The 16,028-nt window shown below is 42.0% G+C and overlaps 2 protein-coding genes across 2 annotated transcripts; one reads left to right on the top strand and one right to left on the bottom strand.

The window, feature by feature from the left end:
• The first annotated feature begins 1,553 nt into the window (after positions 1 to 1,553).
• Positions 1,554 to 8,219, top strand: LOC136534306 (mitochondrial Rho GTPase 1-like). Its single transcript, XM_066526766.1, has 14 exons — positions 1,554 to 1,904; positions 2,013 to 2,145; positions 2,268 to 2,414; positions 2,628 to 2,804; positions 2,920 to 3,171; positions 3,597 to 3,665; positions 3,862 to 3,917; positions 4,141 to 4,222; positions 4,703 to 4,914; positions 5,000 to 5,066; positions 5,731 to 5,843; positions 6,466 to 6,616; positions 7,339 to 7,525; positions 7,720 to 8,219. The coding sequence occupies exons 1-14, from the start codon at positions 1,681 to 1,683 to the stop codon at positions 7,791 to 7,793; spliced, it is 1,944 nt and encodes a 647-aa protein (XP_066382863.1). The 5' UTR covers positions 1,554 to 1,680; the 3' UTR covers positions 7,794 to 8,219.
• Positions 8,220 to 12,582: 4,363 nt separating this feature from the next.
• On the bottom strand, positions 12,583 to 14,981 carry LOC136534308 (uncharacterized). Its single transcript, XM_066526767.1, has 2 exons — positions 12,953 to 14,981; positions 12,583 to 12,881 (listed from the first exon to the last, which is right to left on the bottom strand). The coding sequence occupies exon 1, from the start codon at positions 14,979 to 14,981 to the stop codon at positions 14,322 to 14,324; it is 660 nt and encodes a 219-aa protein (XP_066382864.1). The 3' UTR covers positions 12,583 to 12,881; positions 12,953 to 14,321.
• Positions 14,982 to 16,028: the final 1,047 nt, after the last annotated feature.

Here is a 16,028-nt window from a genome sequence, read left to right as displayed (position 1 = left end):
TATTTAGGGACAGAGGGAGTATGATGTTTCTTGTGTTGTTAGTGTATATGAAATTATAACGCTAATGGTCAATGTTCATAAAATTGACTCAGGATAAACTTATGTTGACTTATATTTACCATCATCAGAAGAAGTTCATGGGTCCTCGTGAAATTCAAATTGATTTTTTTCTTAAGCTTATGATATCTCTACTCACGTCCAATCATCATACAGTTTTCCTATGGTACCTGAATTTTGCAACCATAAAAAAGATTCATATAAATTCCTGTCGAAACACACAAAAAAGACCATACAAGATTCATATAATTTCATGCTAGGTACTATAAGATAGAGCATGATTTTAAGACATCTGAATTTGGTTTCATATTTCTCCAAGCCAAAACAACTATACAAATGTTATAAGATTAAATAGAATTTGAGATTTTCAATTGCATGTGTTTAAAAGTATTTGGATAATTTTTTAAAAAATATATCTTTATATATATTCTGTAAAGCCTATTTGACCACCATAAACTACCAACTCCAACATAGTCAAACAAAAAAAATATCATTCTCACATGACGCTTCATAGGGCAAAATCGCCCGTCAAAACTGCCGAAGCGAGCAAAATTGGATAGTTTCGAGTTTCGACAGATGGATGAGGATGAGGAAAGAAAAAAAAATCCAATTTTCTCATTAGAGGACGCAAATCAAACTTTAGCGAGGGTGGGAGGTCAAATGTATCTTTTAAAAAATTCATTTCGAACTACATACAAGTTTAAACAGCACATGTATTTCAATAGGAACCGCACTGTGCGGGGCTGCCCACTCGGTGGTGGTCCATCAAGGGCTGGCATTGGGCTTTTGCAGTGGCCAAGTTTTTCACTCGCCTAGGCAACGAGCCCATTCCATCCATCCTCCCTGGATGAGGACTAAGGCTGGGCAAAAATAACCGAGAATCGAGAACCGAACCGAAAGAACCAGAATCGAAAATTTCGGTTCCTTATTCGGTTTCTGATATTGAAGAACCGAAATAACCGAAGAAAATTCGGTTCCTACTCTCGGTTAACCGAATTAACCGAATTACATGAATTATACTTCACTTACTTGTATTTTGTAGGATTATATGTAGTGTTTTATATTTGAACTGTTATATATTTGTGTTACTATATTGCTATTGTTTTCTTATATATTATTATTATTAAAAATGAATATAGTGTTGCATAAATTTGTCTTAGAACAAGTATATTTATTATTGTCTTGAGGTCTTCTGAAAAAATTCGGTTAGTTTGGTTAGAACCGGAACCGAAACGAAATAACCGAGAACCGAAATGCTCGATTCCTATAAATTTTTGGAACCGATAGGTTCCCATTTTCTAGGAATCAAATTTCCTCGATAACCGAAGAAACCGAACCGAGAACCGAACATCCACCCTAAACGAGGACCCAACCAATCCTACGTCCCTTTTTTTCTCCCCCCCCCCCCCCCCCCCCCCCTGTTTGCCCTTTTCTTCCACTCCAAGCCGAAGCAACCGACGCGTCCCAATAAAGACAGGACCAGCCCGCCCTTCCGACCCCACCCGCTGACATACGACGCCGACGCCACACACTCAGCCGCACCAGCGCCCAAATCCCGCAAAACCCTAAGCCGAGGGGGGAGAGAGAAGACGCGAGGGGGGAGAGAGACAGGAGGCGCGCGGCATGGCGGGTGCGACGTCCCCGGCGGCGGCCGCGAATCTGGCGGGCAAGTCGGGCGTGCGGGTCGTCGTGATCGGCGACCCCGGCACCGGCAAGTCCAGCCTCATCGTCGCCCTCGCCACCGAGCAGTTTCCCGAGAACGTGCCCCGCGTCATGCCCCCAACCCGCCTCCCCGCCGACTACTTCCCCGACCGCGTCCCCATCACCATCATCGACACGTCGTCCAGGTACTCCCCCGCGCCCCCTCCTCCCGCGCATCTCGGATTCCATTAGATCTTGACGGGATGGATGGATACCTGGCGTTGAGTTGATTTTGCGCGTCCCTGTGATTGCAGCCCGGAGCAGAAGCCGAAGTTGATCGCCGAGTGCCAGGCCGCCGATGCGGTCGTGCTCACCTACGCCTGCGACCGGCCCGCCACGCTGGAGCGGCTCAGTTCGTTCTGGCTTCCCGAGCTCCGGCGACTCCAGGTATTGCCGCGATTCTCGATACGGCCTGGCGGGGCTTCGTGGTTTAGGTCTAGATCGCTTGCGTTTGATTGTCTCTTGGGTTGCCCCATTGTGATTTGTCTTGTCTGATTTGTGTGATGCAGTTGAAGGCTCCAGTTATTGTGGTGGGGTGCAAGCTGGACCTGAGGGACGAACAGCAGGTTAGCCTTGAGCAGGTTATGGCGCCCATCATGCAGTCTTTCCGCGAGATCGAGACCTGCATTGAGTGCTCCGCTCTTCGGCAGATCCAGGTTACCCCGCATCTTATTATACTTGATTTGGTATTTGTACCCCAAATGTCTCATACTTGCCTTAGTGATATCTGAACTTTTGTCAGATACATTAGAATAAGGCTTGTAGTGTTCCAGACATGAACAGTGTGCGTGTCTAGTGTGTTAAAATTCTTTGGCATTTGGAAGTTCTTCTGATTAATAATTATGGATGTTGACTTTATTTTTTGGCAGGTGCCTGAGGTCTTCTACTATGCCCAGAAGGCAGTACTTCACCCGACTGCGCCGCTCTTTGATCAAGAGTTACAATCTCTGAAGCCTCGATGTGTTAGAGCGCTGAAGCGGATATTTATTATATGTGATAATGACAAGGATGGTGCTCTCAGTGATGTGGAGCTCAATGAATTCCAGGTTTGTGTTCATGAATGCTACCCTGCTTTCCATCGAGCAGCATACAACGTAACTACTTAATCATATACTCATTTGTTTCTAGTGTTGCTGAGGTTCTTTTCTTACTGCTTTACAGGTCCGATGCTTTAGTGCTCCTCTGCAGCCTACTGAAATTTCAGGAGTTAAGAGAGTTGTTCAGGAGAAGATGCCTGAAGGCGTAAATGAAAGCGGTCTTACCTTGACTGGGTTCCTTTTTCTTCATGCCCTCTTTATTGAAAAAGGTCGTTTGGAAACTACATGGACTGTATTGAGGAAATTTGGTTACGACAATGACATCAAGCTTAGGGATGATCTCATTGCAATGCCAATTAAAAGAGCTCCTGATCAAGTATGCTTGTTTTGTTTTATGATTAATACAAATCTTTCAATGTCAATATTACTTATTTATCTATGTCTTTGTCCTGTTCCAATCTATCCATTTTGATATCCGTCATTGTACTTCCAATGGATTCAGGGATTGTAAACACTAATCTAGTGTATCAGTGTGTTTTTATGTTAAAACTGAATTTGTTCTACTTTTGGTGCTTGTTAAAGCCGTTTATGGTCAGTGGTTTTCGCTGATTTTGTTGTTGTGTTATTATTATATATTTAGTTCACAGCCTTGCACACTTATGTCATTAGCACCAATACTTTTTATTATTGCTTCAGTAGTGTTCTGGAACTTCTATTAGTAGCTTCATGCAGGAATATAATATCTTTATTGATGGAATGATGGAACGTTGGTGAAGTAATAAAGCCAGCTTTTTTCTGCAGACTCTGGAAATGACAAGCGAAGTGGTCAATTTTTTGAGAGGGATATTCAACATGTTTGACATTGATAACGTAAGAATGTACAAATTCGTTTTTGTTAAAAGTAATCTTATCCTGATAATTGATATTCAATGATAATGAATCGCTATTATGCAGTTTAATTAATTATAAACATATATTCATTTGAAGTTATATTGTATTGGATTTTTTTTATTAGGATATCGTATTGGATTGATCTCTCAACACTTTTTTTTTTATGTGTATCCAGGATGGAGCTTTACTACCTACTGAGCTGGAGGACCTTTTCTCAACAGCACCTGAAAAGTAAGATGTTAGATGAATCAATCATTCTGCATATATATTGGAACTGTACTTGTAGTACATTAGAATATTTGATAATGCTCATCTATATGGAAAGTGTTGGAAAATCCTGTGTTAATTCCTCTAATCTATTGATAGTATGTGTTGTTTTTTATTCAGGCTTTGTGACAGATATATTCATTCTTCTCTATTGCATCACCTTTTCTTTTTGTGTGGCATATTTCAGCCCATGGTCTTCCGATCCATACAAAGACTGCGCTGAAAAGAATGTGTTGGGTGGTCTGTCACTTGAAGGGTTTCTATCAAAGGTATTTTGTCTCATCCGTAGCTATGATGCATAACTAATAAACTGGTGGTTAAATGGGAATCTTATTTGTGAACAAACATATTTGTTGTGGATCCAAAAACAACCTACTTCTATTATGTTTGTTTGGTGCATTCTTATGCACCATTTACTCAGCTGCCTTTGTTGCTTGGAGAAGGACCAACCAAATCTTGTGTCTATGTGGTGAATAACTTGACATGTTCAATATGCAAGCAGCTGATGTAATTAAATTATTTGCTAAACATTTTATAAAAATATGTAGGCTAAAGCATAATCAATCAAATTCTAAGTTGAAGTGGTGTGCTCTGTTAATGGTGTTATTTCTTGAAAGAACAAAGTATGAAAATCATGTGCTACAGAATGCTGGCAGCATGGCAATGCATTTTTCTGTCAATACGTTATTTTATATCATGCTATATTGCATTATATTTTGCTATTGCTGAATAAGGATTTTGCGATGTAGTGGGCTCTAATGACACTTCTAGATCCAACAAATAGTTATGCCAACCTTGTATATGTTGGCTATCCTGGCGAGTTCAGTTCTGCATTTACTGTCACAAGGAAAAGACGAGTGGATCGTAAAAAGCAACAGACACAGAGAAATGTTTTCCAGTGTTACGTTTTCGGCGCCAGAGGCTCTGGAAAGACATCGTTGCTACAATCGTCCATTGGAAGGTATGCCATACATTTCCTGATACCTTACGCCACATTTTTTTTTTCAATTTGGTTGTCTTTAATTCACTTGGGGTCCTTGTAACAGGCAACCTTCTGATGCTCTGCCATCTAACAGCGAACGCTTTGCAACAAATTCTGTCGAAATGGCTGATGTAAGTGTTATGTTGATGCTCTATTATTTTTTTTTTTGCACCACGGATGTGTTATATGTTGATGCTCTATGCTGATGTATTATTATTTCTGTTTTCAACAACTTGAATCCCATCCATCCCTCCGGTCCAATGTATAAGGCATACTCTGACATGGCATGGTCTCCTAAATTACACTTTGACCATTCATTTATTTTATATTGTATTATTTATGATTATTGGATAGCACATTTGATTACAAGTCTAATATTATCAAGTTTGTATTACAATAGTTAAAAATTGTTGGCCAAATTATTGGTAAAAAATTATAAAGTTGGATTCTTGACATTCGTGAAATGCCTTATCTGGACTGGAGGAAGTATCAGTGAAGACAAAATTCCTATACCATCCATATTCACTGTTGATATCAAAAAAACTAGCAGCATGTCTTTATGAAATGTTGAATGCACGTTCTGATTGTAGTAGTATTGTCAACTATATTATCTCCTTGATATAATCTATATCATTTTAACGGATTATTTATCTGTGTAGACTAATTCTGTTCTCTGTGTAGACTATTACTGTTCTACCTGCTTCCTCATTTTCCGCAAGTACTATCGATCTTTTCTAGTTGAGTCATTGAGTGGGTTGTTAGGCATAGCCTGTAAGGATTCATTTTTTTTTGAAGGGAACTAGAAAGACGCTAATACTGCGAGAGATTCCTGAAGGTGATGTGAGATTGTTGCTTTCTGACAAGGAATCATTGGCGCCGTGTGATGTAGCAGTATTTGTTTACGATAGGTACACACTCCTCTAGACTATTCTTTTATTTATTCATAATCTGCAAGTCTCACAATAAAGGTTATAGTGATTGATGGTTCTCCCTATTTGTGTATCAGTTAATTTAATTGACAAAACCTTCATCATAAGTTAATCACATATATTTTTTTTTTCCAATTTCATGTTTGTGCTAACCTGATATAAACCATTTGTGTTTAAATGTGTTAAACAAGGTTTAGTTTCGTTACTTCAGTGTCTGCTTCTGCACCTTTTCTGTCTGGTGGCTTATTTCATGGTATTGGGCTGAGATTGTGTGTTTCTATCCATACCAATTTAGTGTTTCAAGTGGATTCTCAGTCGAACTGACCTTTTTTTGACCCCTAGTTATAGTTAAATCCCTGGTTATGTGAGCCACACTTCTGACAGTAGGTGATGGAGATCACAATTGACAAGCATTGAAACTCTTTTCACAGTAATTATTGTTGCTCTTGTAGTCTATTGTAGAATGAAACACACAACCTGGAAGAGCTTCTAGGAGGTTGACAAGTAAATCTTGTCTATACTGTTATATCTTCTGGATCGACATAAATGTACTCACTATGCATGTATCACAAAATATCCTCTGAACCTGTTGTATTGGCAGCTGCGATGAATATTCTTGGCAGAGGGCTAGAGACTTGCTTGTGCAAGTGGCTACACATGGAGAAAATACTGGCTATGAAGTTCCTTGCTTGATAGTTGCTGCGAAAGATGATCTTGACCAATCTTCACAAGCTTTACAAGAATCAACTAGAGTAAGTTTTTTAGCATTTAATTGTGTAGGCATAGTGGAACCAAGATAAGATATCAGGATGAGTTTCCAATCAAATTTATTCATACGTTGTTGCTGTATTGCCTCATAATTTTGTCCCAGGTTTTGTGGCTCCAAGTGTTCTCATATGTTTTGTCTTGCCAAAAAGATCATATGAATCGTAGAAAAACGAAACAAAATGAAAACTAAAATTGGATAAGGTATGTGCTAGTTCAATCCTGCGGCTGCCATTGGGTAGTATGAAGAAGTGGAGAGAAGTGCAGAACAGCTTATTGGTTGAAATGTTTCGCTAACAGTATTTGTATTTGTTGAATGATTTCTTTAGTAAGGTTGTTTTCTGTCGTTTTATAAAAGCTAGTTTATGAAGGGATGCTAGGTTGGCCAATGGGTCTGCTTATAGTCCATCATAGAAGCACAAGTTTGTACGCAACCCACTTAGAATGCGGGTTTGCAGACCAACCCTCTTAAAATGGCATATATCTGGATACATATACATGGACCAACCCACTTGCATCCTAAATTAATCTCTTGCTACACTGGTGCAAATACTATGCAAAAGGTGCTTCACTTTTCTGTTGTCCATGCTTCTTTGTACTATCAGTAGATAACTTACTATTTGTTGACAATCGTGAATTATTGTGACCATAGAATGAAAGTCCTCTTATTTATTTGCTAGAAGTAACTGTGGAAACATCTACTTTCCAGGTGAGCCAAGACATGGGAATTGAAACACCAATTCCGATCAGCGTGAAGCTGAGAGATTTGAACAACATTTTCTGCAGAATAGTACATGCTGCGCAGCAGCCCCATTTGAGCATTCCAGAGACTGAAGCTGGAAAAACACGTCGGCAATATCGGCAACTTCTAAACCGTTCGTTAATGGTTGTCTCTGGTGAGTTGCTTGCACCCTTGTGTTTGTGAATGGTTGAATTAACATCATACTGAACATTGAACTATGAGATTACAGGTGCAATCGATTAGAAATCTACCTGTCTGCTGATGCTATATATAGTTTCCTAAATATTCAGTCAATGTGAAAGTTGTATGAGGTCTGACTTATGCTGATACTGCACTAATAATTTGCAGTTGGAGCTGCTGTTGCAGTTGTTGGATTAGCTGCTTACCGGGTTTACGCAGCTCGGAAGAACTCGTCCTCTTGAAGCCCTCCTGGACAAGTGGGGAAATAAGGTGCTTACTTCCTGCAGATCACTTTGCAACATCAGCTGGATCCATGCTGGTTGAGGTTCGCCACTTGGGCTTTTACCCGGCAGGAAACCAACGTTTTTGTACAGACATGTCATCAGCTATAAATTGTTCAGGCCTATTGGGGTTTCAGCTTCTATATAATTAACAGACATCACCTGGCTCCATAAAATGCCGTATCTGATAATCTGCTGTGGCTAAATTAGCTAAGCTAAATATTGTTACTACCCTAAATTTTTTTGCTCTCGTGGTACTTGCACTAGTTTGGTATTGGAATTTCTTTTCGTTACCATTAGCAAACATGCTGAGACATTTAGTTGAACAAGCATGAGTTGGTGTTGTACCAAGATTTCTTTTGGGAGTATTCAATTGAATTTTTTAAAGCGTAGTATTCTATTGGATTTGATCGAAGTGCATGCTAGCTCGCCAGTTCCTTTCGTGTTGTGTCCTTATATACGCTGCCACTGAGCTGCTTTCGTGTTGTCGTTATGTACACCGCCACTGAGGCCTTGTGGATACGGTTATGCTTGTATTTGTATGGATGTACTGGTATATGGATATGGATAGAGTTATATACCATGCAGCCACTACTGCTTTGCGGTAGCCGATATAGGACAACAAAATATACTCCTTCCCATTCGCAAATAATTGTTGTTATTAGCACGGTCTTTAAAACACAGCTCGATCACTATTTTGAACTAAATATAAAAAAGTTTGTCCCAACAAATTTATGTTTTTTATTATATATATGAATATGAATATATACAAATGGTTACGTTACAAATATAAATGCTCCTAATTTATTTTTGTAATAAAAAATAAAAGCATTTGTAAAACAGGTGGAGTAGCTAGGTCTGGTGCTGACGGTTCTCGGAGAATAATAATCATATCACGACTCACAGAAACTTACATCATCGATGGGAACAACTGGATATGGCCAAACTACACGATCTGAGCATGGCATGGGGCACGGCACGTACTCACACGACAAAACCGGTCAGCGCCATGCCATATGCTCAGATCGGCATATAATAGATGGAGTACGGTCTATTAAACTGTTCAAAATAATGCACAAAAAAAAATACAGCTCCATGACACACAGTGGAGAGAGAGAATCCAGGGAGACATGGAGGCACCGGCCGGTCGCTGGCTGAGATGGTTCCAATGGTGTACTTCAAAAAGAGATGGATCGGAGGAGACGCACGCAGTGTCGCAGTAGCGGACAGCAGGAGCATCCATGAAGGCGGCCATCAGGCGAAGTGCAAGGGGCCAATCTCGCCGGTCCGGGCGGCGCGGGCGACGGCGGCGGCGGCGGAGATGCACGCCGACACCCAGGCCTCGAGCACCGAGAACACCATGTCGACGACGGACACGGTCAGCGCCATTGGCATTGACATCCTGCCCGCCCTGCCGGTGCCGGACCCTGGCAGCTAGCGCAGCTCGTTTACGTGCCCCGGGTGGCAACCGATCGCCGGAAACACCTGCCGCTAGCTGCCGTGCATGGACCAACAAGGTAATGGTGGGCCGGGGGCGGGGGAGCTCACGAGTTTCGCGAGGGTGGACGGATGGGTGGCTTGGGAAAAAGATCGTCCGGCGAGGCACGTCATGGCAGTCGCTATGCTGGATGATCCCCGATGCAACGGTATTTATTGAAGAAAAAACGAGATCACCGCATATATTAAATTCATGTATATCATCAAGTCATTAGTGTTGTCATGTGCTTCTTTCTTGCAAAAAAAAAAAAAAAAGCAATTCTCGACTCTCAAGAAGTTAATATTGAGATGATTTAATAGACAATATATATGTAATTGTTGTCTTTTGTGTCGTTTCAAAGTAACTCATAATTCTTTAATCTGTATGTAAAACAAACAAAAAATTCTAGGTTATGTGGATATACAATAGGACATGACACATAGTTCTAAATTTTAGTTTATCGCGAAACAATATCATTTTTCTCAACTCCCTCTCTTTCCTCCATGTGTCATTAAAAAATCTATATTGCACTGCATGAGACTGTAATACTAATACATCATACTTGCCCTAAGTATAGAGTTTGTTTCAAATTATATTTCACTTCAGTTCTTCAGTTTTGTGCTATGCCAAATTTCTTTAATTGTAACGAAATCTATAGAAAAAATCCACCAATATCCACAACATTGGATTAGGTTTTTTTGTGAAATATGTTTTGAAAAGAGCACTTATTTTGGTTTATAGGTTTTAGTATAATTTCTAAAAATATATGATCAAAATTAAAGAAATTTAGTTCAGAAAAAAAATGAGCAATAAAATTGGAATGGAAGGAGTGGGCTAACGGTATATATTTTATTGTTTGTTCGCTTGAACTTATCAGCTTGTCTTATCAGTCATGATACAGTATTTTTCTCTCACAACAAATCAGCGAACAATACTTTTCAGCCTGACTTTCCAGCAAAATGAATAGGTAACACCCGACGGAGATGGACGGTGCATGAGGCCATTAGATGTGCAGTTTGCAAGAAAGCATGCTTGCTTCGTCTACATAGCTGTCTAGATGGACCGTTTACATCCCTACAAAAATGGTGGAATTCTCAGTGTTTCTAAATAGTAGTAAAACACTACCACTAGTCATAGCACATAAAAATTCTCACTAGAAAGCATTTGGCAGAAAAAGTTTATACTAAATTTTGAATACTAAAACACTACGAGAATCACTAGGAGTAGTAGAAGATTCTGGTAACAACTACGCATAATAAACCTTTATTAATGGTGCCGTTCGGCTGTGCAAATACCAGCCGAATTTCACAGTTTACGGCTAAAATTTACTATTCACGCTCTCACAAATTCCTCTAAATTTCTCTAAATTCCTTCTAGCAAACAGGGTCATTTAGTGTTTCCTAGATAAAGGGAGGCAGGAGCCCAACAGGCGGTTGGGAGAGTTATGTTTGGATCATGGCTGCAGGGCACCAGACCTGAATTGTGACACGACGCGTCAGCCTGTTCGCTTGCTCGTAAACGATCGTAAATTTTCAGCCAGGAACAGTGTTTTTCTCTCACACCAAACCAGCCAACAATAAATAATCTACGATCGTTTAATAAATAATCCACGATCGTTTAGTGCCTTCCAATCTCTGTGCGTATTCCTGCGCCGATTTTACGCGGCGCGACCGAACGCGCGGCAGGAGCCAATCAAGGACAGAGAGGCCGGTAGGCTGGCTTTGATGTGCGCCACATCCAAATCATCCATGATCCATCCATCCACCAGATTTGACATGACGAAGAACAAAATAGAGGATGTTTGACCCTCCTAAATTTTAGTCGTTGTCTCATTAAATATTTAGACACATACATGGAGTATTAAATATAGACTAATTACGAAACTAATTGCATAGTTTGTGACTAATTTGCGAGATGAATCTTTTAAGCCTAATTAGTCCATGATTTGATAATATTTGCTACAGTAAACATGTGCTAATGACAGGTTAATTAGGCTTACAAATTTCGTCTCATGAAGTACTGACGGATTATGTAATTTGTTTTTTTACTAGTATCCGAATACCCCATGCAACATCCTTCCGACATACCTCCTAAATTTTAGTCATTGGATTCAAACACCCCCTAAATCCACCATTGCTGTTGCTTTGTGATGACTCCCCACCCCACATGGCAAGGGTGAAAGGGATACGATTTAAGTACGTAGAAAGGGGCCCTCCGCCGGGGTAGCTCTGCCTTTGCTCCGATCCGATCCTTTTGCATTGCACCGTCGCATTCTCATTAATTGCTCCTCCAACCCATCAGAACCAGAATATTAATCTGAGATCCATGATTGATCGAAAAAAACCCCCTGAGATTCACGGTGCGCCATTTATCGATCCAATCCAGCTGCTCCTGTCTCTTGACGTGATGGACAAAAATGGTCCAGGTGGATTTTATGACTCTGCTGCCGGCCCGGCCCCCACTACATTCCGTAACCCGGGAGGTTAAACGGTCGGTGCCCGTGCCGGTAAACCCAAACCGGGCTGCCACTACGGCCCATGCACGGCATGCGTCACCAGGCCGTGCCGGTACGGGTCTGACGCTAGACGGGCCACAACAACGTTACGGGCTTGGGCAGCCTTTCTAAAAAAAAAACTGTCCGTCTATAATCCAGTACGTTATTGCTTTTCTAAATACGTTGTTTTTATTATTATATATATCTAAAAAATAGTGTAATTCTAAAATAAGTACATAACTAAATTATGTATTTTAAAAAGTCAAAACGTCTTATGGTTTAAAATGAAGGGAGTAAATAGTATTAGTCTTTCTAGTATCCGGTTGTTTGAAATTGGGGCTCTTGCGTTTGTTCCCTTGCTTTGTTCCGAAATTATGATTTTGCCCCTATTTTTTTGACTTTGTGAATTTACCCCTACTGTGCCATTCACGAAGCACCAGTTTGCCCCTGCTCCGTCATCCACGCCTAACGGTGTTAAACTTTGTACAAAAGGACATAAATGCCCATGCGATTTTGCCCCTGTTTGTTATGTCTAATTGTGATTTTACCCTGATTTGGAATTATATTTTTTTATTGTATGCTGACAATTGATTAAATTTGGTCAAACATATTTGGCACAACTTGCAATTATTTGAACTCAGATTTAATATTGATAAATATTCAAAATTTTGGGACCAAAGGTTCATAATGATGACAGATGTAACGACATAAGAAATATTTCGATATAATCTTTTGTGTGGGACCAAAAATCTTCAATGTATAAGAATGCATGTAGAACATCGGATAACAAACTGTATAAGTAGATGCATGCACTGATAATCTTACATGTTTTTTCAGCAAAAGTAACCGCCATACAAGTTGGTTCATGTAACACTACAAGCACTAAAACAACAACATGTATTTACTAACCAAATTGGAAAAGAGAATGACATGAATAAAAAGACAATTGTGAATCATCATGATCGACCATAGCAGCATTTACTACAGAAACGCGATGGCTCCGGGTCGTAGGCAGCACCAGCACGACCGCCGAGTCGGCGACGCCGTCCGAACGCGACGCCTCCACCTTCCTCTGCTTCTGCGGTATTGGAAATGAGTGTGGTTGAAAAGTGTACGCCCTAGGAAAATATTGAGCACCATGAAACTTACCCATCGAGATAGGAAATGGTCGTACATGGTCAAAAGGCCAAGTCTAAACACGGGTTCTGTTGCATAAACTGGTGCAGAGAGCCCAATGAATCAGCAACCTTCAGTTCAGAGGCCCAAGTTGAAAGCTTAAATGCTGCCAGTGGGCGAAGTAAGTATCCACGTTTCCATGGTCTACATGAGGGTGCAGAATTCATAGCAGTTCCAGCAGCGTCAAAATTGTGGGAAGGATGATAGTCATGTGCAGCAATTTGTGACGACGAGTCAACTCTGGAAGCTTGTTTGCCACCCAACCAATTTATGTTTGCAACATTAGTTTGCATAGCAGGTGATGGGGCACCAGCAGAACTAGTCACTGAAAGCTGACAATAATTCCATCCGCACTGATCAAGAATTCTGCATATCATCCAAGGATAACACGTGGTGGTGGCCAAGGTTGTGGCACCAACAATCCAGTACCATTACTGCACTCAAGTGATAGCCAATGAACTGACCAATTATCGAAATGGATCAGGTGGTGGCCATGGTTGTAGGCCACCACACTCAACAACCAACTGATTTCCACACAGATTGAACAGATCACCCAAAACTAGAAATGGATCAGGTGGTGGCCATGGTTGTAGGCCACCACACTCAACAACCAACTGATTTCCACACAGATTGAACAGATCACCCAAAACTAGAAATGGATCAGGTGGTGGCCATGGTTGTAACAGAAACTTGCCACCATTTCTACAGATAAAATGCAGTGCTATTGGCTTTCCTCTGGATGCCTTCTGTAGTTGCACTGGCGGCGTCATAGATGGTTGCCACTGCACCCACTTCATGCAATCTCTGCACCAAGGTGATACCTCAAGCAGGAACCCACTGATCAAATGCATTTTCCCATACCAAGAACGAAACAACCCTGTACCTAGCAGCCATGGAGGTTTTGGTTGCGTACATCCTCGCCCATTCCCGATGTCGGTACTGTCCTCTTGGGGCAGTGTAGAGGCAGGGAAAGCTGTTGATGGCGCTGACGGTGCTATGGACACTGGAATACAAGCATACCGGTACAGGCTTAGTGTCGAACACCTGGTGGGCGAGGCGATGAGGAGCTCGGGTACGCCAAACTGGAAGTCAAGAGCCGTGTCTTGGCTAGGAGCGGAGGTTGGGGAAGAGGTGGGCGAGGCCAAGGCAGCCATCACCAGGTTGCTGGTGGTGGGGTTGGCGCAGACGAAGAGGGGCTTGCCGATGGGGAGGCCGAGCACCTGATCAGATGACAGTAGGGAGAAACGGAAGGGGCCCTGGTGGCCTCGCGGATGGGCGCGAGGTACGACAGGACGGAGCCGCCGTGGACGGAGTTGTAGCCGGTGCCGGTGGTGATGTCGACCTAGAGCGAGGCGCGATTCTCCAGCCTGCCGACGCCATAGGCGAAGGGGATCCCGCGCGGGGGCGCGGACGCCTGCTCCGCCGAGTCGTTGGTGGTGATGGGCAGTTCAGGGAGTGTGCGGTGGATGTAGGAGAGCTCGGTGACGAGGACGAAGCGGTCGATGCAGGGAGTGACGGATGCGGAGTCCTGGTCGGCCACCACGATGTACGAGGAGGCGCGGTCCGCAGATGGGTCGTGGTCCGCGAGAGACCTAGCGGCGGCCTTGGATTCAGAAGCGGAGGCAGAGGCGAGGGAGTGGAGGGTGGCGAGGGCGGAGTTGTTGGAGTTGTAGCCGGTGCCGGTGGTGGCATCGACCTCACGCCCGCTGCTGTCGGAGTCGGCGACGAAGGCTGGAGGGGCGGTTCGAAAGGCCGCGTTGCACGCCTCCAAATCCGACACCATCTTCGTCACCATGACTAGGATCTGGTCCAGCATCTCCTTGCATCGTGCCTCTTGTGCGGCATCCATGGCGGAATCTGAGAGCCCACAGATCGAGAGCTCCGGTACCAGTTGGTGCTTCTGCAGCGCCGCCGCTGGAAAAGCCGCGCCCAAGCCTGATGTGAGCGACGACGCCCTATGCGTTTGAGACGAGGAGACAAGTACAAGGAGCACTATGGTCATTTGGCCTTTGTTTTTCAGATTTAGAATTTTTTTAATTCGTTTAATTCATGTCCATCTGACGGACGTCAGAAACCAGGGCAAACGGACCGTTTAGTTCAAAATAACAGGGGTAAAAACACAAAGTTGAAAAAGAAAGGGTAAAATCACAATTAGCTTACTGGATAGGGGTAAGAACACCATTTTCCCTTTGAAATTTGGTAGGCATAGGTCATAAACCTTATTTGGCATTTGGTATTTAGTTTCATCAAGATTTAAACAGTTGTGCATTTCTTTCTTTCCATATATATGCGGGAACAAGGCTGTTGCCCTCAACGGATCTGAATGGTGACATCTTTTCCCGAGATGGAGTCCGATTTTGAGAATGTTGGCCTATAAAAGGTAGAATTTGGTCAATATGACACCAAGGTCTAGAAATAGCCAGGTATTTAGCTCTAATATAATAATCTTGGACACAATAGAGTCGGAGTCATTGATAAGGCACATAGCAGTGTTTATAAGCATATTTTTGTTGACTAGATCCGACTCGAGAGTCTAGACCACCTTCCATTTTCCGCTTGCAAATGGAATCCCAAGAACCTTGTGGTATGGGCTTTTTTTTGCTTGTTTTTTGGACACCTTTCCACTAAAGGTACGAATGGTCAATGTAATTTTTGCTAGAAATTCCCAGTTAAAAAATTGTAATTAGCCATACAGGAGTAATATAGATAGGAACGAAAGCAAATACAGGTAAGTGTAAGCTCGTTAGCATGATTGAAAGTATTAGATTTTTGTACGTGTAAAGCATCGATTTGCATTTTTGATAAATGAAATTGTCAGCCTTACTTTTGTCTCAGCAAACATTGCCATGCACATTTCATGAGTAAAGGGCGACCTAGCTGTTGAGTCCTGACACAACATAAAAAAGTGGATAATATAATGAACTATTTGCGTATGCTAAAGACCAGCTTTTCTATAAACGGTTAACAGCCTGTTCGGTCTGCTAGCTAATTTATGTGAGAGAAAAATACTATTCCAATTAAAAATTTATAATCGTTTACGACAAACCAC

This window comes from Miscanthus floridulus, unplaced genomic scaffold (assembly GCF_019320115.1).
Source record: "Miscanthus floridulus cultivar M001 unplaced genomic scaffold, ASM1932011v1 os_1776, whole genome shotgun sequence".
In the NCBI taxonomy this organism is placed as follows: domain Eukaryota; kingdom Viridiplantae; phylum Streptophyta; class Magnoliopsida; order Poales; family Poaceae; genus Miscanthus; species Miscanthus floridulus.
This window is presented reverse-complemented; position numbering and strand designations above follow the sequence as displayed.